Source organism: Staurois parvus, unplaced genomic scaffold, assembly GCF_062004578.1.
Source record: "Staurois parvus isolate SC_StPar_1 unplaced genomic scaffold, SC_StPar_1.0 ptg001432l, whole genome shotgun sequence".
In the NCBI taxonomy this organism is placed as follows: Eukaryota; Metazoa; Chordata; class Amphibia; order Anura; family Ranidae; genus Staurois; species Staurois parvus.
In genome coordinates this window covers 1760925-1786375 of record NW_028319228.1, presented here as the reverse complement: position 1 = coordinate 1786375, position 25451 = coordinate 1760925, and the positions used below count along the sequence as shown (strand labels likewise).

Here is a 25451-nt window from a genome sequence, read left to right as displayed (position 1 = left end):
TTGGCAGACACTTAACATGTAAACATATATCTGAAGTTCAGTTAAGTGTAACACCACCTGTTAGAGGCCTGAACATCATTCAGCTAACCAGCAAAAATATTTTTCAGTTCTATTTCGTATGAACTGCAGTGATGAAGACTGAGATTGAGCTTTGCAGTCACTTATGCAGTAGTTGTTTGTTTTCTTGTTCCAGGTCACAATCCTGTTCAATGTCCTTCTTCCACCATCCCCTTTTTTTTTTTGGAAAATTGATCGCTCTTATGCTTCTCAGGTGACGTTTCCTTAAAACTGTATATGCCATCATAGCCTTTGATACTGTACCTCCCAACACGGCAGATATTTTAGCAACTTCAGTCAGAGGCACCAGCTAAGGGGGCACCAACAATTTGCTCTCATTGAAGCTCCGTGAGCTCTGACATGACTCCGTATTACTGGCAGAGCATGCAGTGAATGACAAATGAGGCTTCCCATCTGTTAGCTAGGTGTCTCATCACACAGTGGAAGCAAAAGCGTGTTACATCCCCTCTGCCTCCAATGCAAAACATGTCACTTTTTCACACCTGCAAATTTTGTAGTGTTTCCACTTTTTGTCTAACCCTTGTATGTTCCTTGCTAAAGAACATTATTAAGTTGTTATGGGTAAAATTCCACTGTAAGGAGTTGGGAGACTTGCTGTAGTTTAGGAAACCGGTAAACCATCTCTGCTGTTTTTTGTCTGGTCTGTACAGTTCACCTGCAGCGAAATGTGTGGTGAACGTCAGATACTCCTATTTGTAAATATGCTCCTAAGTAATTCAAAATGTGTTTCCATTCAGTTCATTTTGAAGATGGTAGTGAATAAAAAGCAGTTTTCCGCAGGCGCACTAGTTTTTATTAATTGCCACATAAAAGATACAGAGCTTGTAAAATAGTGTTTCATCGTTCATGTTTGCTTAGGGCATCATTATGTCCAATTACAGCCCTCGGGAGAGCTACTCTTTAAAAATGCACAATTGTAAAAATGCATGTGAGCATTCATTACTTTTTGAAAGCAGAGCCTGAACATAATTCAAAAGGAAACCTAGGCAGGAGCCTAGGGCCCAGTCCTAGTTACAGTCTTCATGTCCCTGCAGAAAACCAAGGGAATAGCATATTGGTCAAAACTGGGCACCGACCTGTCCCTACCCATTGGGGAATGCACCTGTTGTTATTTGGAGGTTAAACTCTGCCTTAATCCATCTCTGGTCAAGTATCTCTAACGGTTTAGTGACCACCAAACACTAGATGGTTACTGAAACTTGCTAGATCTATTAATTAGGTATGTATTTATTTAAGAAAAAAAGTGTTTATGACCAAGAAATAGTGCAATCTAGGCACCAGGGGTTTTAGGACTTAGCTGGTTGATGGAGACATTGCAGGACATGTGCTAGCCTTGGTAGCTTTGGTTTATCAAATTCGGGGATGCTCTCATAAATATTAAACTTCTAACTCCAGCATAGTAACCCTAACAGAAGGGTGTTTAGAGGTCAGTAGTATGAAATCATTACAAATCTTTCCATTGGCACAGAGTGTTTTTATATTGATTTCTGAGCAAACCAACCAACTCCCTTGTAATTTATACAGCCATGGTCAAAAGCTTTTGAGAATGAGAAAATTAATATTTGTGCCAGTCTGCTGCCTCAGGTTTTAAAATTTTTTAGGTTTTAAAAAAAAAAAAAAAAAGCAAGAACTTCACCAGTACATGGATTCCATTTGCAACATCTTATCCCCTACCCCAACCTACCTACCCCTACCCCCTCCATTTTTCCCTAGTCCATACCACAATGCTAGTTTCTATCCTTTCTCGTGATTGTCTATATCTGTATCCCTTCCCTCCTATCTCCTTCTCTCTGTCGGATACTCCATTAGAACTCCCTCTATTACTCTTCCACCTATATTCCAACCAGTTCCAGATACCGTATATACTCGAGTATAAGCAGAGGTACCTAATTTTACCACAAAAAACTGGGAAAAACTATTGACTCGAGTATAAGCCGAGGGTATCAGTGGGAGGAATAGTGCCCCATCATTGGTGTCAGTGGGAGGAATAGTGCCCCATCATTGGTGTCAGTGGGAGGAATAGTGCCCCATCATTGGTGTCAGTGGGAGGAATAGTGCCCCATCGTTGGTATCACTGGGAGGAATAGTGCCCCATCGTTGGTGTCACTGGGAGGAATAGTGCCCCATCGTTGGTGTCACTGGGAGGAATAGTGCCCCATCGTTGGTGTCACTGGGAGGAATAGTGCCCCATCGTTGGTGTCAGTGGGAGGAATAATGCCCCATCATTAGTATCAGTGACACCAATGATGCGGCACTATTCCTCCCGCTGACACCAATGACACTTGCTGACCCCTGTTGCAGTATGGTGCTATTGCAGCCAGCATATGTGGTTGCAGCAGCACCTCTGCACTGCACACTTACCGGCTTTTCCCTCACTCGATTTTCGTGGGTCCGCTCGGCTCCGCCTCCTCGTCCGTGATTGGCCGCCTGTGTACCTTTCCTGAGCTACAGTTCTGGCGGCCAATCACCGGTGAGGAGGCGGAGCCGAGCGGCAGGAGTGAGGGAGTGGCCGGAGTGACGGAAGGAGCAGCGCTTCCTGGATGGATCTTCGTGGAGCCAGGTAAGAGACAGCAGCCCTCTGCCCACCCCTGTACGCGCCCCCCTTGACGGAGCCTCGCGCCCCCCCTGCAGACGTTGACTTGAGTATAAGCCGAGGGGGCCTTTTTTCAGCACAAAAAATGTGCTGAAAAACTCGGCTTATATTCGAGTATATATGGTATCTTTTTAGATGTTTTGAAAACCAACCAGCTAATCCAGTTTCCAAAAATTTTCTAGTCTATCCTCTGACACAGCTCCTCCATCTGATTAGATATTTTCCACTCTGCTAACCCAGTCATTTATGCTTGGTGGGTCTGGGACAAGACAAAATTTGTGAATCAAGCCCTTGGCCACACTGACTAGATGATATAATACCCTATTTGTGTGTAGTTTTTTTACTAAAGGTTCACATTTTATAAAATAAACACATCCACAGATCTCTGTACAGTAATCCCACATTTCCTGAATATATTGGAATATTCCCTTCCAGTACTCCTGTATTTTCGGGCAATCCCACGATATGTGAACCATTGTACCCTTTTTCCACATCCTCTCCAAAATAATGGTGAAACATATACTGTACTTATTGCTTATGTGCCTTACTCGGTGTAATAAACCATCTAGCCATTCATTTCAACTGTGCTCCTATTCGTCACCTCGTGTTAATTTAAATGTATTTTTTTTGTTGCTCATTCAATTTTGATCCCAGCTCCTGTTCCCATTTTTCCGAGAACTAGGGAGGAACGATACCCTCCATAGCCATAAGAGTCTTATAAATCCTAGAAGTACCCCATTTGGGGACTGTAGTTACATTCAACAGTTTCTCAAATGGATATTGATCCTCCACCATCCTCCGTGGTTGGAGCGTTGAAACAAAATTGACCTAATTGGCCGTACTGCAACTCTAATGTGATAAATATATTTTTGATTTAAAGAGTGCAATTTCTTTTTTTTTTTTTTTTTTTTCAGTATATCTTTTAAACATGCATTCTAATCTTTAAAGGTGAGCAGAGAGAGACATACATGTGAAGGAAACACAAACCGCAAGGAGAGGCACACTGTCCATCCTGTGTCACACGGTTTCAAGTATAATGTGGAGATGGTCACTCATAGAGATTCTTGGGTCTGCGTCCTGGTAACTCTTCCCTTCCTTTCTGGTATCTAAAAAAGTGGTCCCTTACCTCTCATGAACCTATGATTGGTTTGACACCATCAGGACCTTAGACTGATGGATAATCAGCAAATGGAAGATAATTGACATCTTACAAACCAATTGATTAGACTGTAATGAATCTAATAGACTCCCTTGGGGAGTATTAATTTACAGCCACCCTCCTGTCCACCGGAGAGGGAGCCTCTATAACTACCAGAGGGCAGTACCCAAACTACCACCTAAGGGAAATTCTGGACCACCCCGATGACCTATCACCAATATTTAGGACCATAGGAGGAAGCTCACTGGATTCTAGTTACTCCCCGTGTTGGCAGATGACATCAGGATATATACTCAAAACGCTCATTAAATTGCGCGTTCTGGTGAGTGCGCATTCTTTCCGCACGTATATCACAGCACCTTACCCATAGGAGGATACAGTTTTATACAAAAGCACCTCAAGTCATTTCAAGTCACCTTATGAACTGTATATTTAATGGTGTATATACATTTGAATACTTATATTGTGATTTCCTTTTAGTGCTGCACTCCTTATTTACATAATCTTTAATCCCATTTCCGAGAGATATCATTCCCTGGGGGAAAATGCTCTGTTCCCACCAAGGGAATCATAACTGAATTATATTTCCATCCCTTTTTTGCTTATATATTCTATCCCAAACAGTTTAAAACTTTTTTTTTTTTTTTTTGTCAGTGGACTAATATTCATGTCTAATGTGCGTAATTTATGTGGTACCCAAACCATTTTCCCTAACTGTGCCTTACTCAAGATCTCTTCCATATTCACCCATCCTCTCCCTTGTGAATTGAATATCCAATCTATTCGTGATATCACTGCTTGATAATATTTCTGAACCTCTGGCATGCCCAAGCACCCGTTCCCTTTTGCCCTACACAATACCTCGTACCTAATTCTCAGTTTCTTAGTTGCCCAAATAAACTTTAAATATTATCTTTATTATCCCTAAAAAAAAAAAAAAAAAAAAGTAGTCCTGATAGATGTACTGGGAGCATGTAAAACTTGTACAAGATTTTTGGTAACATCAACATCTTTACCAGGTTTATACGACCTTTCCAGGAAGCGCCACCTTTTTGACAATTTCCCCAGTTCCTCTTTATTTTGTTTACTAATGGAATGAAATTTTGCCTGGTACAGGGCTTTTGTTGAAGTTAGTTTTATTCCCAAGTAGCCCATTTCCTTTTTTCCTCCATGTAAATGAAAAGTCTTTGTGTAGGCTCAGCCTCTCAACTTTTGGTATATTTAATATTTAAAATCTCTGACTTTGCAGGATTTATTTTCAATTTTTTATAGCTCCACGTACTGTTTTTTTAATAGTCTTTTAATAGTCTCATTAAGTTAGGTAACGTTAGTCTTGGATTTACAATATGGAACAACATGTCGTCTGCTGCCACTTTATGCTCCACTTCCCCTATCTTTATTCCTGCTATGTCTACGCACTTTCTTACCCTTGCCAGGAGAGGCTCCAGAGATAAAACAAAGGAGAAAGTGGGCATCCCTATCTGGTTCCGTTATACATGTTCAAGAACTGAGAGAGGGATCTGCTGACTGAGTGCTATAAAGTCCTTTTTTTATCCACTTCAGCATTTTCAGTCCTCATCCTTAGACCTCTAGCATATCTATCATAAAAACAACAGTTAACCCTGTCAAAAGCCTTTTCGGCGTCACTTGACAGGAATTGTGTCAGTAGTTTCTCTTTTTACCCTTTGTAGGAGGAGCAATGATCTCAGGTCATTGTCCCTTCCCCTCCAGGAATGAATCCTACCTGATCCAGGTGTATCCACTCCAGTATCAACTCCTTCAATCTGGTTGCCAATATCTTAGCGTACAATTTAGTGTCGGTGTTTAAGGATATGGGCCTGTAACTGGCACACTGTGAGCTATCTTTCCCTTCTTTAAGTATACTCATTATGTGTGCCTGCAATTACTCCTTTTCTCATTTCCACCCCCTCCTCCATTGCATTCATATAACCACACATTTTAGGGACTAGGAGATCTCTAATTTTTTTTTTTTTTTTAGAATAGCCCACAGTATATCCATCCAGGCCAGGGCTCTTTCCTTTTAGCCGTATTTTTTTAGGGCCAAGGTGATTTCCTCCAGGGTAATGGGTCTCCTAGGGCCTAATTTTTTTCTTCTGTCATTCTTGGCATCTCAACTTCATTTAAATATTTGTCTATTTTTTCCTCTTTTCCTCCCTTTTTTGGTTTCTGGGACTCGCATCGTACAGGTGGCTATAATATTTGGATCCTATTATCGGTGGTGGCGTACACCATTTCTCCTTTGTAATATTTAATTTTTTTCTATAAAGTTTTTTTTTTTTTTTTTTTATTTCTTTTTTCTTTTTTTTTTTTTTTTTTTTTTTTGTTTCCTCATCAAATATTTCCAGGTCTATTCCCCCACCGATATCTTTCTTTTAGAACCCTGTTAAATATCCTTCTCGACTCCTGCTCCATAAGATCTTTAATTCTTCTTCTCTTTTAATAATCTATATCTTCTGGCATATGTCTGTACCTAACTTGTAGAGCTCCTCCTATCACCATCTTATATATATATATTTATTTTTTTTTTTGTTTTCCTTCTGCTCCCATCAAAATCAATATTCCTCTAATATATTCTTTATGTGCCTCCTAGATTGTTCAATTTCTCGCCTTAACCTTTTTATCTAATTCAAGGTCCTGTATAAGCATCTGATTTAATCTCCTGTTTTATCCTGTTTCCCGCCTACCCGTAGTCTCATTGTGACAGGAGCAGGATCAGAAATGGGCATAACCTCTATGTTGGCGCTAACCAATGACTCCAATTGCCTATGTTCGATCATTCTATAGTCCAGTCTTGAATATAATCCATGCGCCGGAGAGAAGAAGGTGTAATCTTTTTCTCTTGGATGTTTAACTCTCAAAGTATCAGTCAATTGACCTTGATATATAGTAATCTCTTCAATAATTTTTATTTTCTTCCCCCCTCTCTCCTCATACAGGATGATGCATCCATCTGGGGGTGCATACACCAGTTTAACTCTCCAGCCGCAACCAGACTACCCTTTCTAAATTCGGAAAGTTTTCTTAACACTCTCTCCATGAATGTTGCTGGATTTTTATTCAGACAATAGATATTAACCAGTGTATTTTCAGCCCCTTGTAATTTTCCCTTAAATAAAAATCGGCCCCTGGGTCCTCCATTTTTCCCTCCCAATATAAAGCTCACTCTTTTTTTTTTTTTTTTTTTTTTTTTTTTTGACAACCATGTTACGTACTGCTTTGTGTATAACTTCACATTTTTGTATCATGAGTTGTATGTGTCTCTTGGAGAAACACTAAATCTATAGTGTGTTTGGTGAATTTCCCTCAGTATCTTATAGCTTTTTTTTGTAGGAGTTTAACCCTTTTTACAATATAAGTCATAAACTTCATGACACTCATTTCAGCTATTGTTTCCCTACCCTTCCGGAGTTCCCTTCACAAAAAAGCAGATATAGACAATTTAAGATATGGACTTTCTCCCTTCTCCTCCCACTACAGTTCCCCATTTTTCTTCACTTCTCCTACCCCCAAAAACCCTCCCGGCCTACATATTGCCCTGGAATCTGTTGCAGAAATTTCCCACTAGCGATTCCTAATTTGGGGTGAAACTCAAAACCCGCACGTCAACCCCAATCCTTGACAGGTTGGAGTTGGCAGCATGCTTGGCCTCCGGACCACCCGCCAGATCCACATTCACTAACCCTCTGCCCCCCCACCCCACCCGCTTACTCAACCCAGGGAAAAGGGACCACGCTCCCCCTACTTCTTCCTAGATACCCGCTGCCACTTTCCTGCCCCCTACCCTCCGCTCTCTAGGCCCCTCTGACCCTCCTTCAAGGTCCATTTTCTGTATAGGCCCCTCTGACCATCCTTCAAGGTCCATTTTCTGTAAGTCTAATTTCTCCCAAAAGTCATTTAGATCTTCTGGGTACCGCAGCCTTGCCGATCTTCCATCCGATTAAACATGTTGGCAAGCCCACTTGTATCAAACTTTTTTTTCTCTCTCATATGGTCCAACAATGTTTTCAAAGATCTTCTAGCCAGTGTCTCTGGAGAAATGTCCAAAAAAATATGCAGGTTGTTTCCTCATATTTTATTTCAATAGAGTCACGCAACCCTTTCCATATTCTTTCATCTCCGAAGTGATGGAATCAGACGATCACATCTCTGGGGTTTTCCACCAGTACTCCTTTTTTTTGGCCGTCTGATCCTATGTACTCTCTCAATTTTCAATTTCTCTGTCACTGCTCTCCCCATAATTGGATTACAGATTCCTTATTCTCTCTTGTAGATCCTCTTCCTGTCGCGTTTCTTCTGGTAAACCCCTAATCCTTAAACTGTTTCTTCTATTGCAGTTCTCCTGATCTTCTACTATAAATGAAAGCTTTCTCTGTTCTTTACGCATCACTTCCACTTGCGTTTCTAGTTTATTATTAATTGCGTGTATCCCTCCATTCTCCCCTCTACTTCTTCAATTCGGGTTAATATCCAACCCAGGTTATTGCGTAATGTCCCGTTCTTATTTTTCGTGGACATCTCTAGTTTCACGAGCATTTACGCCACTTCAATTTTTGTAAGTGATTGTGATATGGATCCTTGCTGTTCCATGTTTCCTTGTTCTTACACTTTCCCCATTTACAGAGTCTTCAATCTGGTTCTCTTCCAGTGTCCCGAGTGAAAGTCTGGATTAATCTCCGTCATACTTTTTAAGTCCTTCAAGCTGATTCTCATGGGTTTGGGTCTCTGGGCTTCTCTCTTGCAGGGGCATGCACTTTCTTATTGTGCTAGTGTTTGTGTTTTTGATTGGGGAGTCTTTGATTTCCCCCCCCCCCCCCTTTCCCTTTAATCAGTCTACTCTTCATTTTGTTAAAGAATTACAATTCGTTTTCCTCTGTTCCAGAAATACTGACCCAGGATAGCCCTCCTCCTCCTCCCTTCCATTTTTTTTTTTTCTTCTGCTAGAGTCCAGAAACCCCTTCATATCTTGTTTGTAGAGATGAGTGGATCCTCTGACCCCCTAGGGTCCTCCAATAATGTTCTCCTACACGGTAGTCCCAACAAATGATTACTTACTTCAAAAGCAACAATTCTTTACAGATTTCTACCGCTGCTTGCGGCAACTCACCATCACCTTTCGTGCCGCAAGTGTGTTTCTACTCCGTCCCTGTTCACTCCTTCCTTTCAGCCTAATCTTCCAGTCAGGGTTCCTGGAGTAGGATATGTGCTATGGAGGGTCTCCACCAGTCAGGGGTCTTGTGGTATCTGGGTGTTGAATGTAATACTGAGGTCTCCCTGTATAGTCTGCCATCTCCTTCAGTTCACTCGCAGTCTCAGGGGGCTTCAGCCACTGCCACACAGGCAGACTCACAGGAACTCCCGGCGTCCTTCCATCTTTTGGAGGCCCCCGCCTCCCATCTCGTCTCCACTCCTCCGGGCCCACAGGACTCCTCCAGCCACTGACTCCCAATCCCCACCAGTCACCTGCAGGCTGCACAACCCGCAGGTGGGCGGCCAGCACACACCACCTGGGATCCTCCGCTGCACCAGCTGCCAAGAGAGCACGCAGCTGCCGACCCAACTAGCACATAGACTGCAGCACAGACAAGGACCAGGTAGGCTCTAGGGCTTATCCTTCATGGTGCACCTGATTGGGTCTCTGGCACTCCTGCACTGTGCTGCCTCACAGCTCCATGTTTTGGCTCCTCCCCTGATGTCCCGCCTCAGGTTTTTATGATGACAATTTGCATATACTCCAGAATCTTACGACGAGTGATCAGATGAATTACTGTTAAATGCAAAGTCCACCTTTTGCTAAGAAAATGAGCTCAATTCAAAAAAATTTCCCCTGCATTTCACCCCTGCCGCAAAAGGACCAGCTGATGTCATGTCAGTGATTCTCTCATTAACACAGGTGTCAGTCAGCATGACAGAGCGATTTCCAGCCCTGTCCTCAACACCGAGTTAGAATAACAGACTGGAAGCTTTAAAAGGAGGGTGGTGCTTGAAATCATTGTTCTTCCTCTGTTAACCATAGTTACCTGCAAAGAAAGATGTGCAGTCATCGTTGCTTTGCACAAAAAGGGATTCACAGGCAAGAATATTGCTGCTACTAAGATTGCACCTAAATCAACAATTTTTTGGATCATCAAGAACTTCAAAAGGGAGGGGTTCAATTGTTGTGAAGGCATCAGGGCTCCCAAGAAAGTCTAGCAAGCTCCAGGACCATCTCCTAAAGTTGATTCAGATGCGGGATCGGGTAACCACCGGTGCAGAGCTTCCTCAGGAATGGCAGCAGGCAAGTGTGAGTGCATCGTGAATTGAAGATTTTGGAGGATGGCCTGGTGTCGAGACTGGTAGCAAAGAAGCCACTCTTCAGGAAAAACATCAGGTACAGACTGATATTCTGCAAAAGGTACAGGGATTGGACTGCTGAGGACTGGGGTAAAGACCATCCCCCCCCCCTTCTTTTTTTTTTTTTTTTTTCTCTCTGATGAATCCTCTTTCCAATTGTTTGTGGCATCCGGAAAAAACCTTCTCCGTAGAAGAAAAGGTGACCGCTACCATCAGTCCTGTGTCATGCCAGTAAAGCATTCTGGGATCCTTCATGTGTGGGGTTGCTTCTCAGCCAAGGGAGTGGTCTCACTCACAATTTTTCCTAAGAACACAGCCATGAATAAAGGAAAAACATCTAAGAGCAACTTCTCTCAACTATCCAAATACCGTTTGACAAACAATGCCTTTTCCAGCATGATGGAATATCTTGCCATAAGGCAAAGGTGATAACTAAGTGGCTTGGGGAACAAAACACAGACATGTTGGGTCCATGGCCTGAAAACTCCCTAGACCTTAATCTCATTGAGAACTTTTGTGGTCAATCCTCAAGCGGGTGAACAACCCCCCCCCCCCCCCCACAAATTTTGACAAACTCCAAACATTGATTATGCAAGAATGGGCTGCCATCAGTCAGGATGTGGCCCAGAAGTTGATTGACAGCATGCCAGGATGAATTACAGATAATAAAAACCTTTGACACTTATGAAATGCTTGTAATTTATACTTCAGTATACCATAGTAACGTGACAAAAAAAATCTAAAAACTCTGAAGCAGCAGACTTTGTAAAAATTTTATATTTGTGTCATTCTGAAAACTTTTGGCCACGGCTGTACACTACTTTACAGTGTGATTATGTGGTGAGATTTTTGATGGGACTTTGCATATTTTAAGGGGCCAAGTCCCACTGTAAATCGCACCAAAGTAGAGCAGGAACCTTTTCCAAAATCGCACCGTTATGATTCGCACTGATTTAAAGCGGGCACTACTGAAACCAATGATATTTTCCTTGTCAAGTCACACTAGTGTGAACCATTAGTACCCTACATTTTATTTAGTTTGCTGTCTACTCACTCTCCTGTACGGCTAGGTTCACATCTGTGTGGCTCTGTAAGTTGCGTTTGCTTGGGCACAGCCTCTGAATGGGCAGCTGTGCCTGTGTTTCATGCCAGAAAAAAGGTTCCTAAACCCCCCCCCCCCCCTTTTTTTTTTTTTTTTTTTTTTTTTTTTTTTTTTTCTTCTTTAAAACACACCCACAGGGAAATTGTGCTGCATTTTTCGTATGTGTGAGACTGCCATTAACCTGAATGGACCCCCCCCTTTTATCTGCAACAGAATAGTGCAGTGTGGCTGGCGGTGCAGGAACCGGTGCGAATTACACCCTGTTCCGCAGGGAAATCTTGTCACTATGGTATAACAGGTGATAAAATCTCGTTTGTTATATTCTCCTACTAGCATCCACCTGTAACTGAAATATTGACTTTGGCTGGACTTGGTCTTCTGCATGCACACTGGCTTAAAAAACACTGGCTCTTCAAGAGTTTTTTGTGTTTTTTGCCTGTAGAAGCATCTTCAGTGTTTTCCTATGTGTCTGTGCACATTTGGACGATTAGAGGCATATTTTAGACTCAACCTCTAGAGACGGGGTAAAAAAAAAAAACCCTTTTGGTTTGCATTTTTTGATTGGAGCTTTTTGGCAGAAAAATGCTAAACTGTGTACAAAAACGCTCCTTTGTCAGCTTTTTTTTTTTTTCTTTTTTCTGCCAAGGGAACTGGCATTTTTTCTTTTAAGCCTAGAATGCATCGAGCCTTTGAAAGGGGAAAAAAAAAGTCTTTGATTTACGTTAAGAGAATCCTGGAAAGAAAATAGGAAGATGCTGATAGGTGTTGTCAGCACAATGCAAGACCTCTGCTCTGCCTCACTGGTTACTTAAGAAGGTGCAGTTGTTAGCCTTTTGAAATCTAGTTGCTCTTTTTAGAGACATTCTTTCACCTACATTTCTTGTAACGCTGCTTTCCATTCTTCTGCAGGTTTAAAGAGCTTTCCTTCATAGAATGGGACTGGGGACCGGTCGTAGAGGAATGAAGTCCCCGCCTCTTCTCATTGCTGTGCTCCTAGCATGTGTTTTTGTTCTTGGAATAAATTACTGGATTACAAGCTCAAGATGTGTGGAGCTACAGGTAGGACATTTGTAAATTGTACTTCACAAAGACGTGTGTCCGTTATCAAGGGTTTTTAGAACAAAGAGTGGCTTGGGCTGCTGGTCACTGATTTACAAAAGTGAGACCAGGAAATTACAGCTGTACCTTGTTGGTAATCTTTCTAATGATAGATCAGCTGTGCAATAATTTATACGATTGAAACGTCATCATTACTCTGTTTTAATTGCAGCTATGGAAACCATGTGCCTCCTAGTAACAGGAGTACATGTGTACATTTTTTTTTTTTTTTTTTTTTTTTATGACCTGACAAATTATAACGCAGCTCCTGGAAAAGGAAATGAGCATTTGTACATATGCTGTGTACATATATTTATATATTTGTAGTGGATGTTATGGGGTTGGAATTTAAAGGTTTTCTTTAAAGTGTTCTTAAGCCAAAAATACAATAGTTAGCAACGTACCATACATTAGATGTGGTGGCTTTATTAGTTTTCTTTTCTTAAGCTTTTTTTCCCCTCCTGTAACCTGGCCAGTAACACACCACCTGTAATAGAGAGCTCCCATTCTGGATGAAGCACACAGCGCACCTTTTGGACAACAGTATGGTCAGTCTGGGGGGGAGGGGAGTGTTAGATGGATTAGCAGATTTATATACACTAACAAACTTAAAATGAACTTTGGCAAACACTTTTATAATCCGTTACAGCAGTTTTGTTCCTTTTTTGGGAGAAAGGTTATACAGAAATAAGTAAAAGCTGATCCTTTTTAAGTGCCCCTCCTAGTGTTAAATGGTCTGTCTCATCCCCGTACCTTCAAGAGGGCTTTAATGTTGAAAAACAGACTTACTGGCTTTATCAACAGATGAAATTAAAAGGAAGAGAGTCTGAAAACTAATGAGGCTATCGCATCTAAGAACTGGTAAGCTGCAATATAACAACTGTTTGCTTTTGGGTTTAATACTGCTTTTAAGAAAGTCTGACCTGAGGAAGCTTGCACCTGACAGGAACTTTGGAATGTGAGCACTTATGTTCCCGTACATGAATAGGAACCTTAGAGCATAATGACTGTCTTGAGCGGAGCTAAGCTGCTTTTGGAGAGATGCCTGGTAGCCAAGAATGACATAAGATATTCTGCTGAGCTGCTCAGTTGGTAGCACACCCATTAGAACAGTGTGCAAGATGTTAAATTGTATTATGCTGAGTAATTTGGGGTTTTGTTGAACCAAGTAATCCTATGCTTATAGAAAAGGGCTAGGTAAGATATATCTTGCATACATTTTTCACAACTTTGTCACTAAAGAAAGCTTAAATGTGTTAAACTGGTACATATTTAAAAATAAAGATAAATAACATAACTCCGTTCCATCTGCATATAATGTACCCCCATTTAAAGTTTTAGTCATTATCTTTATAAATCTATTGTAGCCATTGATGTTCTGCTTGTGAGTAAAGAACAACCATTTTAAAGTATAAATGCAAAATGAATGTCTAACTCCACCTCCACTATCACAGTATCAGGTGCTGCCCCTGTCTGTCACAGGATCCATGGCACAAAAAGGAAAAAACAGATTTTCCTTTTTGCAACTCTTTTAAAGTACACCTGCCATTGTTTGACCTTTTTCTCAAAAGATCAATGACCCAGAACAAGAATGCAACAAATTGAAGCTGAACCTCAGGGAAAACAAAAATCCCTTGCAATCCCCACCCCTGCACTGAAAAGGTTTTATGCCTGGGGGAACAGATAAAAGGCCTTTTACTGTCCTTATCCCTCACTCCTTAGGCAGCCAACCCTTGTTTCTTTTCCCTGACATTCAGACTTGTATGCAGTTCCAAACTGTCCTCCCATGCAATGCAGGGTTATTGGCCATGCATTGTATGTATTTGACCTCTGAGTACCTAAGATCACTGGAGTGCCTTCTAGAAGAGGCTGTGGGAGCTTGTCTTACAGCTGGAGGGTGCCTGCTGGAACAAGGGAAAAGGGTAAGTAAAATTCCCTTTTTACTGATATCCTATAGGAAGGAATGGAAATTGTAACCTTTTGAAGTGTGGAGAAGCCTCATTGTAAGGGAATTTTTAGTTTTCCCCATCTTAAGACAAAAGTCAAAATTGTGTTTTTGAACTACTTGTTTTGTATCTGTAATTTTAAAGGGGGTTATTTACTAAACTGGATTGTGCAAAATCTGGTGCAGCTCTGTATAGAAACCAATCAGCTTTCTTATTGTCAAAGCTTAATAGAACAAGATTAAGTTAGAAGCTGATTTGGCTACCATGCACAGCTGCACCAGATTTTGAATGCACCTGTTTTAGTAAATCAATCCTAAAGTGTTGGAGCAGAAACATCAGAATGACAGTTGGGCAACTAGAATTTTGAGAGGCAGAGGTAAACAACATTTGACCCACATATTTATTTTATTACATGGAAACTCCAGGGAAAACGTTATTTTCGAATTTGTCCTCTGTAGAAATGAGTTACCTCCTAATGATGGTAATTCTAAAGCTGCCCATACATTTGCCTGTTTGTTTTTTTTGCCTTCAGCCAGTAGGCTAAATGAAAAAAACAGATTCGCCCATCCACACAAATGAGGTGGATGGGGTTCATTTGTATTCTATTCTGTTGTATTGTATTCTAACAACAGGGTTCTTCGCTGTCAGAGTATACTGATTAGCAGCTGATTGGCAAATATTTTCCAGATTGTCTGTTCAAGACACAGTGCGCAGAAGTCTCCAACTGTCTGCAGAGTCAGTAGCTAAAGACCTCCAAACTTCATGTGGCCTTCAGGTTAGCGTAGAGAGCTTCATGGAATGGATTTCCAATGCCGAGCAGCTGCATCCAAGCCTTACATCAGCCTATCTCAGCTAGAGTGCCTTGAGGTTTTTTCAGGGGTACCTTGGCAAAATGTCTAAAAATTGCCCAAAACTTCTGTACAAGCCAGCCTTTTAGTTACACAAAGCCACAGGTTTTCATTACACCATTTCATCCATTACAACCTTCTAGCCGCCGGCATCCTGACAACCAATGACCTCAATTTATAAGGAGGATATCAGCTGCCTGCACATAATCCTGGTTTGACCCTCCCCTGCCCCTCTGTCCAGTGCTGGGGTCACATTAGCTCAGTGATGGAGAACAACTGAAGAAGAAAAACGCTGGAATACTATTCAGTACCAGTGTGCAAAAGTATGTTTGCTTTGAAAGAATAAATCACCTCCAATGTTGGGTGTCCTACATATGTGGATGTTGCTGCGTTCTATAAAACTATTAGAATAGGTTTTCACATTTTAGCATGGGGTGCCCTTTTAAAATGTATGAACAGTCTAGAGGCAACCCATTTTAGATAAGAGTGCCTCGGGACTGTCCATAATTTTTAAAGGGTGCCTTGACTGAAAAAAGGTTGAGAAACACCTGCCTTGCATCACTAAGTGCAATGCAAAGCATCGGATGCAGTGGTGTAAAGCACGTACCACTGAACTCTAGAGCCATGTAGACGTGTTCTCTGGAGTGACGAATCACGCTTCACTGTCTGGCAATCCGATGGACGTGTCTGGCTTTGGCGGTTGCCAGGAGAATGGTACTTGCCTGACTGCATTGTGCCAAGTGTAAAATTTGGTGGAAGGGGGATTATGGTGTGGGGTTTTTTTTTTTTTCAAGGTTGGGCTTGGGCCCCTTAAGATGTCAGCATACCAAGACATTTTGGACAATTTCATGCTTCCAACTTTGTGGGAACAGTATGGCCCCTTCCTGTTCCAACATGACTGTGCACAAAGCAGGGTCCATAAAGACATGGACAAGCAAGTTTGGGGTGGAGAAACTTGACTGGCTTGCATCTCAACCAGTTAACACATGGGATGAATTAGAGTGGAGACTGCGAGCCAGGCCTTCTCATCTGACATCAGTGCCTGACCTTACAAATGCACTTCTGAAAGAATGGTCAAACCTTCCCATAGACACACTCCTTAACCTTGTGGACAGCTTTCCCAGAAGAGTTGAAGCTATTCTAGTTGCAAAGGGTGGGCCAACTCCATATTGAACCTTACGGGCTAAGACTGGGATGCCATTAATGTTCATGTGCATGTAAAGGCAGACGTCCCAATACTTTTGGCAATATAGTGTATGTTGCAATTGCTCTAAGGATTGTGCAACAATAAAGTTGGACCTAACAAAAAAAAAAGAAAAATAGCACACATATATATCTTTCTGTTGACTATACTCTGACTGTACAATTTTTTTTATAATTTTTTTTTAGTTGGCTTATATATTGTCCCTCCTTGACCTTTTCTACCAAATTGTTAAATCCTTAGACATTCTTTAGGAAAATAGCCTTGGTACCTGTATGCAGTTATTGTTTTGAGATTTCTGTTCTCTTAACCACTTGCCCTACAGTAGATTTACTCTCCTTTAATAACCATGCCTTTTTTCGCTATTTGGCACTGAGCTATTTCAACTGGTAATTGCGCAGTCATGCAATGCGGTACCCCAAAAAAATTTTTTGTTTTGGGGGGTTATTTATATCACAAAACAATAAAAAACCCAGTGGTGATCAAACAAAAAAAGACTGAAAATTATTAAAATTTCGGTTATAAAAAAATATATAAAAAACATTCATAAATTTAGGCCAAAATGTAGTCTGCTACATGAGTTTTGGTTAAAAAAAAAAAAAAATCCCAATACGTGTATATTACTTTGTTTTGTGTGTAAGTAATAGTGTGTGTGTGTGTATGTATATTAGTGTGTGTGTGTGTGTGTGTGTGTGTGTGTGTGTAATAAGTGTGTGTGTATGCTATTTTACGCAGCTTTTACTTTTCTGACTAATCTATCACAATTCTTGAGGTGCTAATGTGCCAGGGCAGTACACCCCCACCCCCCTTTCTTTCTCTTTTTTTTTTTTTTTTTTTTTCTTTTTTCATATTTTGAAAGTAGACTCCCCAAGGAATTTGCTGGGAGGCATGTTGAGGCCATGGAAAATTAAATTTTTTGCCACGAATCTTTGGAAAATGACATTTTATTTACTTTTACACAAAGTTGTCACTTAAATGATATATTGCTCACACATGCAATAGATGTATGTGGAATAACACACCAAAACACATTCTGCTACTTCTGAGTATAGAGATAAAACATCTGGGAGACTTTTTGGCAGCCTGGCTACATACAGGCTTCGGAAATCCAATGACCATCTCCAGGCTTTCAAAGGGCATATTTCTTCATCTATATGCATAGGGAAAAAGAATACCCCAAAAAGTAGTTTTCATGTGGGACCATGCAGCTTAATCAAAGCGCTTTATTGAAAAAAAACACAAATGTGCATTGCATAATTTATATACAAGGAAGCTGAGAACACCACCACTGTTACTTCACCAATTTAAAAAGACAACGTTGTCTATCTAGCCATCTTAGCAGCTGCTCATACATCCTCAGACATACACACTGTCGGGCTGGGGGGGTAAAAAAGGCTAAAGGTACAATGGGGGGGCACATGGGGTGATGGACCAATATATTAATGTAGGAGTATAAATAGTAGTCACTCGATAATGTCCCATGTGGTAAGGATAGGAGTCAAATTGGGGACCGGTTGTCCTATAGCCGTATGTGATAGATAATTCAAGGACGCCTGAAGGTCTGATTGCATTTACAAAATAAGGCTTGTTGATCAATAGCAATCCGGGTAAAAATGTCCCATTGGCAAACCGATTTAGGCCATATAGTAGATCACCATCCGTTCCATAAACACACAGATACCATAGTAGCCAAATTCATAAATCGCAGTAAGTATACACAAGTAATCCCCTTCTCACCATCCTCTTAGTGTACACTGGGCTCGACTCCAGTAAGCCACGAGTAGTTCCAGGACAGTACCGCTAGATGGTATCGCGATCCGTTTCTCATATGAAGAGCAGCGTCAGCGAAAGTCCAGTCCTGCCTACTGTATGTATGGCTGGAGGTGCTGGATGCCCAAATGTGTGATGGAGGTTGGGCGAGACTGGTCCTTTTTGGGCATATGTAATGGCTGAGAACATGGGCATATGATGAATTGGGTCTGTGGACCAATATATCCGCAATTCATTCTTTTTTGTAATGCCCATGTTGAGGGTTAGGCCAAAAAAAGTTTTAAATTCAGAAACCATGATAGATTTCCTTGCGGGTGTCTGGCAAGAGCTGAATTTGGGTGGGCAGCGATGTATTGTGCGTATAAATTGTTTTGGCCCACAATCCGTTGATTCATATCGTCTGTGAAAAGCAGTGGAGTGGTGAAATGCTAGTGCTAGCAGCGAATGGGGCTGATCCTGGTAATATTTTTTTTTTTTTTTTTTTTTTTTTGGGGGGGGGGGGGGGGACACTGTACAAAGGAGGCACTAGTATAGTTCTGTTAGTGATCAATATATTGATCTGTACAAACACTATACTAGTGGTGGTGATCAGTGACCTATAGCTTGCGTGCAATAGTGTGCGGTAACACTAGCTGACCCTGACAGGGAGAGGAGCTTACAGACCCTGATGGTATCTGATGTCGCTAGTGGTAGTAATACAGTGATCAGTGAAAAATTCTATATACTGCACTAATGGCACTGGCTGGGTGACCAGGTGATCAGAGAGTTAATAAAGACGATCAAAGGGTTAAATGTGCTCATCTAATGTGTCTGTAAAATGCAGTGCTTTTACTCAGTGCCGTGTTTTCTCTTCTCTACCTGGACAGGCACAGGGGGCAGCGTAGGGGGAGGCACACATACCTGGAAATAAGAAATCGACATAAGGGTTGTCACTTTTGACCAGAGCTGCCACTCACCTGCACATTGTGGGCAGGCAAGCGGCAAGTAGTTAAAAACTTTCATTAGAGTAGTACAATCTTACCATTATACTACTCTGGGGGAGTGATCAGGGATTATTATTAAAACAAAAATGTGTGTGTTCAAAATATTATTAGCAGTCAGACATCACTAACCTGATCACACACTGTTTTTGGTAGAAATGATATTTCTACATGGCAAATAATTTACTAGCAGGTGTAGTAGAGTAATAGAAATCCAACAGACCCAACATTCATGACATGCATGCTGCTGATTCTGTGTAATTGAATCACTAATTGAAAGGGACATGTTCAAAATAATAGCAGTGTGTGGAGTTCTATTAGTGAGGTCATTCATTCTTTGAAAAACAGGTGGCAATTATTGCCCTTATTTAAGGAAGGAAGGCAGCAAATGTTGTACATGTTGGTTAGAGTGCATTTCTCTCTGAAAGCCTGAGGAAAATGGGTCGTTCCAGACATTTTTCAAAAGAACAGCGTACCTTGATTAAAAGGTTGATTGGAGAGGGGAAAACCTATAAAGAAGTGCAGAAAATGATAGGCTGCTCAGCTAAAATGATCACAAATGCTTTAAAATAACAACCAAAACATGAAAGACGTGGAAGAAAGTGAAAAACTACCATTCGAATGGATAGAAGAATAACCAAAATGGCAAGGACTCAGCCAACAATCAGCTCCAGGAAGATCAAAGAAGGTCTAAAGTTCCCTGTGAGTACTGTTAGAATTAGAAGACGCTTATGTGAAGCCAAGCTATCTGCAAGAAGCCCCCCGCAAAGTCCCACTGTTGAAAAAAAACATGTGCTGAAGAGGTTACAATTTGCCAAAGAGCACATTGACTGGCCTAAAGAGCAATGGGGAAACATTTTGTGGACTGATGAAAGTAAGATTGTTCTTTTTGGGTCTAGTGGCCAGAGACAGTTTGTCAGACGACCCCCAAACACTGAATTCAGGCCACAGTACACTGTGAAGACAATGAAGCATGGTTGCACAAGCATCATGATATGGGGATGTTTCTCATACTACGGTGTTGGGCCTATTTATCGCATACCAGGGATCATAGATCAGTTTGAATACATCAGAATACTTGAAGAGGTCATGCTGCCTTATGCTGAAGAGGAAATGCCCTTGAAATGGGTGTTCCAACAAGACAACGACCCCAAACACACCAGTAAACGTCAATCTTGTTGGTCTGGAACCAAGATGTTGCACGTTATGGAGTGGCCAGCCAGATCCCCGGATCTTAATCCAATAGAAAACTTGTGGGGCGACATCAAAAATGCAGTTTCTGAGGCAAAACCAAGAAATAGAGAAGAACTGTGGAATGTAGCCAATCATCCTGGGCTGGAATATCTGTTCACAAGTGCCAGAAGTTGGTTGACTCCATGAAACACAGATGTACAGCAGTTCTCAGAAACAGTGCTTATACAACTAAATTTTAAGTGATTCAAAGGAAAGCAAAATCTTCAAACATTTTTCAGTTTATATAGTGAATGGTTGCGTTTGTAAAAAAAAGAATACAAACACTGCTATTTTTTTGAATAGTCTAATATTCAGTTTTCTTAAATTTTTTTTTTAGAGGTACACAAATTTTTATATATTTTTCTTCATGTTTTGATTTGGAATAGAATGTGTAGTGTTCCCAATGCATTTGTGTGTATGGAAATAAAAGCTATTATAAAGATTTTGAGCTTTATTCACTTTTTTTAACACCCTATTATTTTGAAAAAAAAAAATAAAAAATTTATATATATATATATATATATATATATATATATATATATATATATATATATATATATATATATATATATATATATATATATATAATCATTTTTATTTTTTTGCACCTGCAATGCAATGTTTGCTTTGAACTGTCATAAGTTCATGATGGCTCAAAATACAGTGATCTGTGATTTGGCTCCAGCTGGGCACATGGTACAGGGTGCTGTGATTTGGCCCCATGTATTACGTGAGAGCTGTCACATCTCACCAGGAAGAGAAACAGGGCTGTTATGAATCTGATTCATAACAGCTTTGTTGCCAATGTGATCGCATAGCGTTCACATGTCCGCAGACTCTGGAGGGATCGGGGGGGTGTAGGAGGGTTGCATGCCCGCAGGGGTCCGCAGCGCCACCACACTGTGTTGGGACAACACCAGCAACTTATGGGTACGTTGCTGGTCCTGTAACTGCTACCCCTCCGCAGTACATTGTGGGTGGGTGTACAGAAAGTGGTTGATGATCCAAACAGAGGCAACATAACAGGGTCTTACAGATTTTTCCTTGCATCTATTTGATCCTGAGCAGCCCATTCTTTACCAAATTTGGTCAAACTAAGCTCCTATTCACACTTTAGCATTTTTCAGCATGTTTCCCCATACCTGATTATGCCTCACTAGGGAAAAAACAACTTTTTTAATTTGAAAGCTTCCTACCAGTATGCATTTTCAGTTGATGATGACAATACTGATCCAGAAGCATATATTGCTCTTCTAAGAGCTGGATGAATGTTCTCCTGATTTTCAGGTGTCATTTTATCTATAAATGAAGGGATTGTGTATTTCTGGAATGTTGTGGTTTGTAACACTTCCTTTTGAAGATGCTGCTGGTGAAGAAACACTCTGTGATGATCAAGAAGCAGCTGAAAGAGTGTTTCTGGAATGAGACCTCTGGAGGGAAAAGCTACTTGCACTTTCATTATGGTCCAAATCGTTTCATTCCATAAATTTAGTTTTATTGTCTCTAGGGCATCTCTGGCATGCCAGGATGTTTGTCACTTTTTGTAGCATTTGGAAAAGAATATTCTCACAATATTTTGTAAACCTTGCAGCTTTGCTTTCAGCAGAAATTGCACTGTGGCAATGTTTCTAAACTCTAGATGTTGGTCTCCCTATTTTACTAAGAGGAGGAAAAGGCTAATTTACTGAACAGACTATATAGGTAAACATTATGCTGTGATGCTGAAAAACATTAAAGCGATTCTAAAGGTTCCTTTTTTTAATATAACAAACCTGTCTATACTTGCCTACTGTGTTCAGTGGTTTTGCAAAGAGCAGTCTGGATCCTCTTCTCAGGTCCCCCACAAGCTCTCCTGGCGAGTGCCCCAACAGCAAGCAGCTTGATTTGGGGGCACCCGCTGCTCCTTGTGTCCATTCACACATGGAACCACTGCTTGGCCCGTCCCCTCTCTCCATTGACTGGCTGTGATTCACAGCAGCGGGAGCCAATGGCTCTCGCTGCTGTGATTCACAGCAGCGGGAGCCAATGGCTCTCGCTTCCTCTCTCCGCCAATTAGCTGGCAGAGACTCAGGACAGTCGAGGCTATTCTTATTGCTGGATCGCAGTGAGGCTCAATTAAGTATTGAGGGGGCTGGGGGTGCTGCTGCACACAGGTTTTTTTTGTAAAAAACCTTCAGCCTTTACAACCACTTTAATAGGAATCCTTTTAAAGGTCAAAAAATAGAAACTAATTTACCCTCTTACCTCTCAATTAAGGCCTGAAAGGACAAACTATCATCTACTGTATCCCAAAAATCACCCAACTGTAGAAGGTACAACATGGAGCCCACAAGCAATTTAAACTGGAGCCTTTCTCTGCAATGCCCCCCAGTGGCAGAAATGCATATTTCTCTTGCTTGAGAACTGCATTGAGAAGTACAGTATTACTTGAATTGAATTGTATTCCAGGAGTTGCTTGTTTTCAGCTGAGTTATCTTGTAATAATTTAAGACTACAGGTGAAACTCAGAAAATTAGAATATCATGCAAAAGTTCATTTATTTCAGTAATGCAACTTAAAAGGTGAAACTAATGAGATAGACTCATTACATGCAACGCAAGATAGTTCAAGCTGTGATTTGTCATAATTGTGATGATTATGGCTTACAGCTCATGAAAACCCCAAATCTACAATCTCAGAAAATTAGAATATTGTGAAAAGGTGCAATATTCTAGGCTCAAAGTGTCCCACTCTAATCAGCTAATTAAGTCATAACACCTGCAAAGGGCTCCTGAGCCTTTATATGGTCTCTCAGTCTGGTTCAGTAGGAATCACAATCATGGGAAAGACTGCTGACCTGACAGTTGTGCAGAAAACCATCACTGACACCCTCCATAAGGAGGGAAAGCCTCAAAAGGTAATTGCAAAAGAAGTTGGATGTTCTCAAAGTGCTGTATCAGAGCACATTAATAGAAAGTTATGTGGAAGGAAAAAGTGTGGAAGAAAAAGGTGCACAAGTAGCAGGGATGACCGCAGCCTGAAGAGGATTGTCAGGAAAAGGCCATTCAAAAGTGTTGGACTTTCACAAGGAGTGGACTGAGGCTGGAGTCAATGCATCAAGAGCCACCACACACACAGATGGATCCTGGACATGGGCTTCAAATGTCGTATTCCTCTTGTCAAGCTGCTCCTGAACAACAAACAACGTCAGAAGAGTCTTACCTGGGCTAAAGAAAAACCAACTTTGTCTCTTGCTCAGTGGTCCAAAGTCATCTTTTCTGATGAGGGCAACTTTGCATCTCATTTGGAAGCCAAGGACCCAGAGTATGGAGAAAGAATGGAGAGGCGCACACACTGCAAGATGCTTGAAGTCCAGTGTGAAATTTTCAGTCTGTTGATTTGGGGAGCCATGTCATCTGCTGGTGTTGGTCAACTGTGCTTCATTAAGTCCAGGTTCAACGCAGCCGTCTACCAGGAGATTTTGGAGCACTTCATGCTTCCTTCCGCAGATGAGTTTTATGGGGATGCTGACTTCATTTTCCAGCAGGACTTGGCACCTGCCCATACTGCCAAAAGCACCAAAACCTGGTTCAATGACCGTGGGATTACTGTGCTTGATTGGCCAGCAAACTCGCCTGACCTGAACCCCATAGAAAATCTATGGGGCATTGCCAAGAGAAAGATGAGAGGCATGAGACCGAAACAATGCAGAAGAGCTGAAGGCCGCTATTGAAGCATCCTGGTCTTCCATAACACCTCAGCAGTGCCACAGGCTTCCATGCCACGCCGCATTGAGGCAGTAATTGCTGCAAAATGGGCCCAAACCAAGTACTGAGTACATATGCATGCTTATACTTTTCAGAGGTCCGATATTGTTCTATGTACAATCCTTGTTTTATTGATTGCATGTAATATTCTCATTTTCTGAGATTTGTGGATTTAGGGTTTTCATGAGCTGTAAGCCATAATCCTCACAACTATGACAAATCACGACTTAGACTCATTACATGCAAAGCAAGATAGTTCATCTCTTATATTAGTTTCAGCTTTTAAGTTGCATTACTGAAATAAATGAACTTTTGCACGATATTCTAATTTTTTGAGTTTCACCTGTAGATAGTCTCAACTCTAATTGGGATCTTTATGTTAATACACTTTGAATACCATGTCAGATCTATTATTTATCATTGTAAAGGAACATATTACACTTTCCCCCTTTTTTTTTTTTTTTTTTTTTTTTTTTTTTTCCACTCTTTCCAATTTTTCCTGGTTTTTGTTTTTCTCCATTCCGGGCCTTCCTATCTCTGTTCAACATGCAGAATCCCATTCTTTCTAATTGCTCAGTTACCCACCCTCAAAAGTACATGAATCATTATTTTTTTTTTTTGTATTTGCTACAATTTTAAATATTCAGTTCAGAGACATTTTCTAAAAAGTTAACCTATGATAAATATGGATTTTTAATTTTTTTTTTTTCCTGAGAACCAGTGGAATGTTTATATTTACTATACCTTTTTTTTTTTTTTTAAGAACTAAACAGTGCTAACCACCTTAAAAACCATAACCAAGTGGTCACACGATGGTTTTGAATGCCAGCACCCCTACATCTTATATATGTTTTATACTTATTTACAGTTTAATATTGGTGTATGACATTTGGTGCTACAGCGTTTGTTTGTTTTTGTTTGTTTTTTATTTTTTAATACCATACTTACAAATACTGAAATAGATACATTTGTTATTACATTTTTCAAGGAAATACAAATTTAGTGCTCACTTCCGCTGGAGCCCACAGTTTTAAGGTCCCTGGAGTCTTTCCATGATTGCCCCAGGCACAGAGTCACTCTTTTTGGCTCAATGAACAGTCTACAGGCTTTGTTTTTCTGATGGTTTATTGTAGAACTTGTAGATTACTCCAGTAACTTTTAGCAGCAACTTGAGGACACTAATGTTCCTCTTAAGATCTAAGTCTTTGCACAAACAAATGGAGAACTGAGTTTTTTATAACAGCAACTTGAGTATGCTAAACTTCCTTCTAAAGATCTGAGCAGAGTTTTTGCACAAGCAATTGGGGGACTAAGCTTTTCGGAAACACCAGACACCATGTCCCATT

General features: G+C 40.9%; 1 protein-coding gene across 2 annotated transcripts in view; it reads left to right on the top strand.

The window, feature by feature from the left end:
• Positions 1-25451, top strand: part of GOLM1 (golgi membrane protein 1) — a 118424-nt gene that overhangs the window by 30829 nt on the left and 62144 nt on the right. For both annotated transcript variants that reach the window (XM_089662117.1, XM_089662118.1), the window contains exon 2: positions 12193-12342. In XM_089662117.1, the coding sequence (XP_089518243.1) occupies positions 12217-12342 (126 nt within the window). In that variant the 5' untranslated portion in view covers positions 12193-12216. The remainder of the gene's footprint in view (positions 1-12192; positions 12343-25451) is intronic.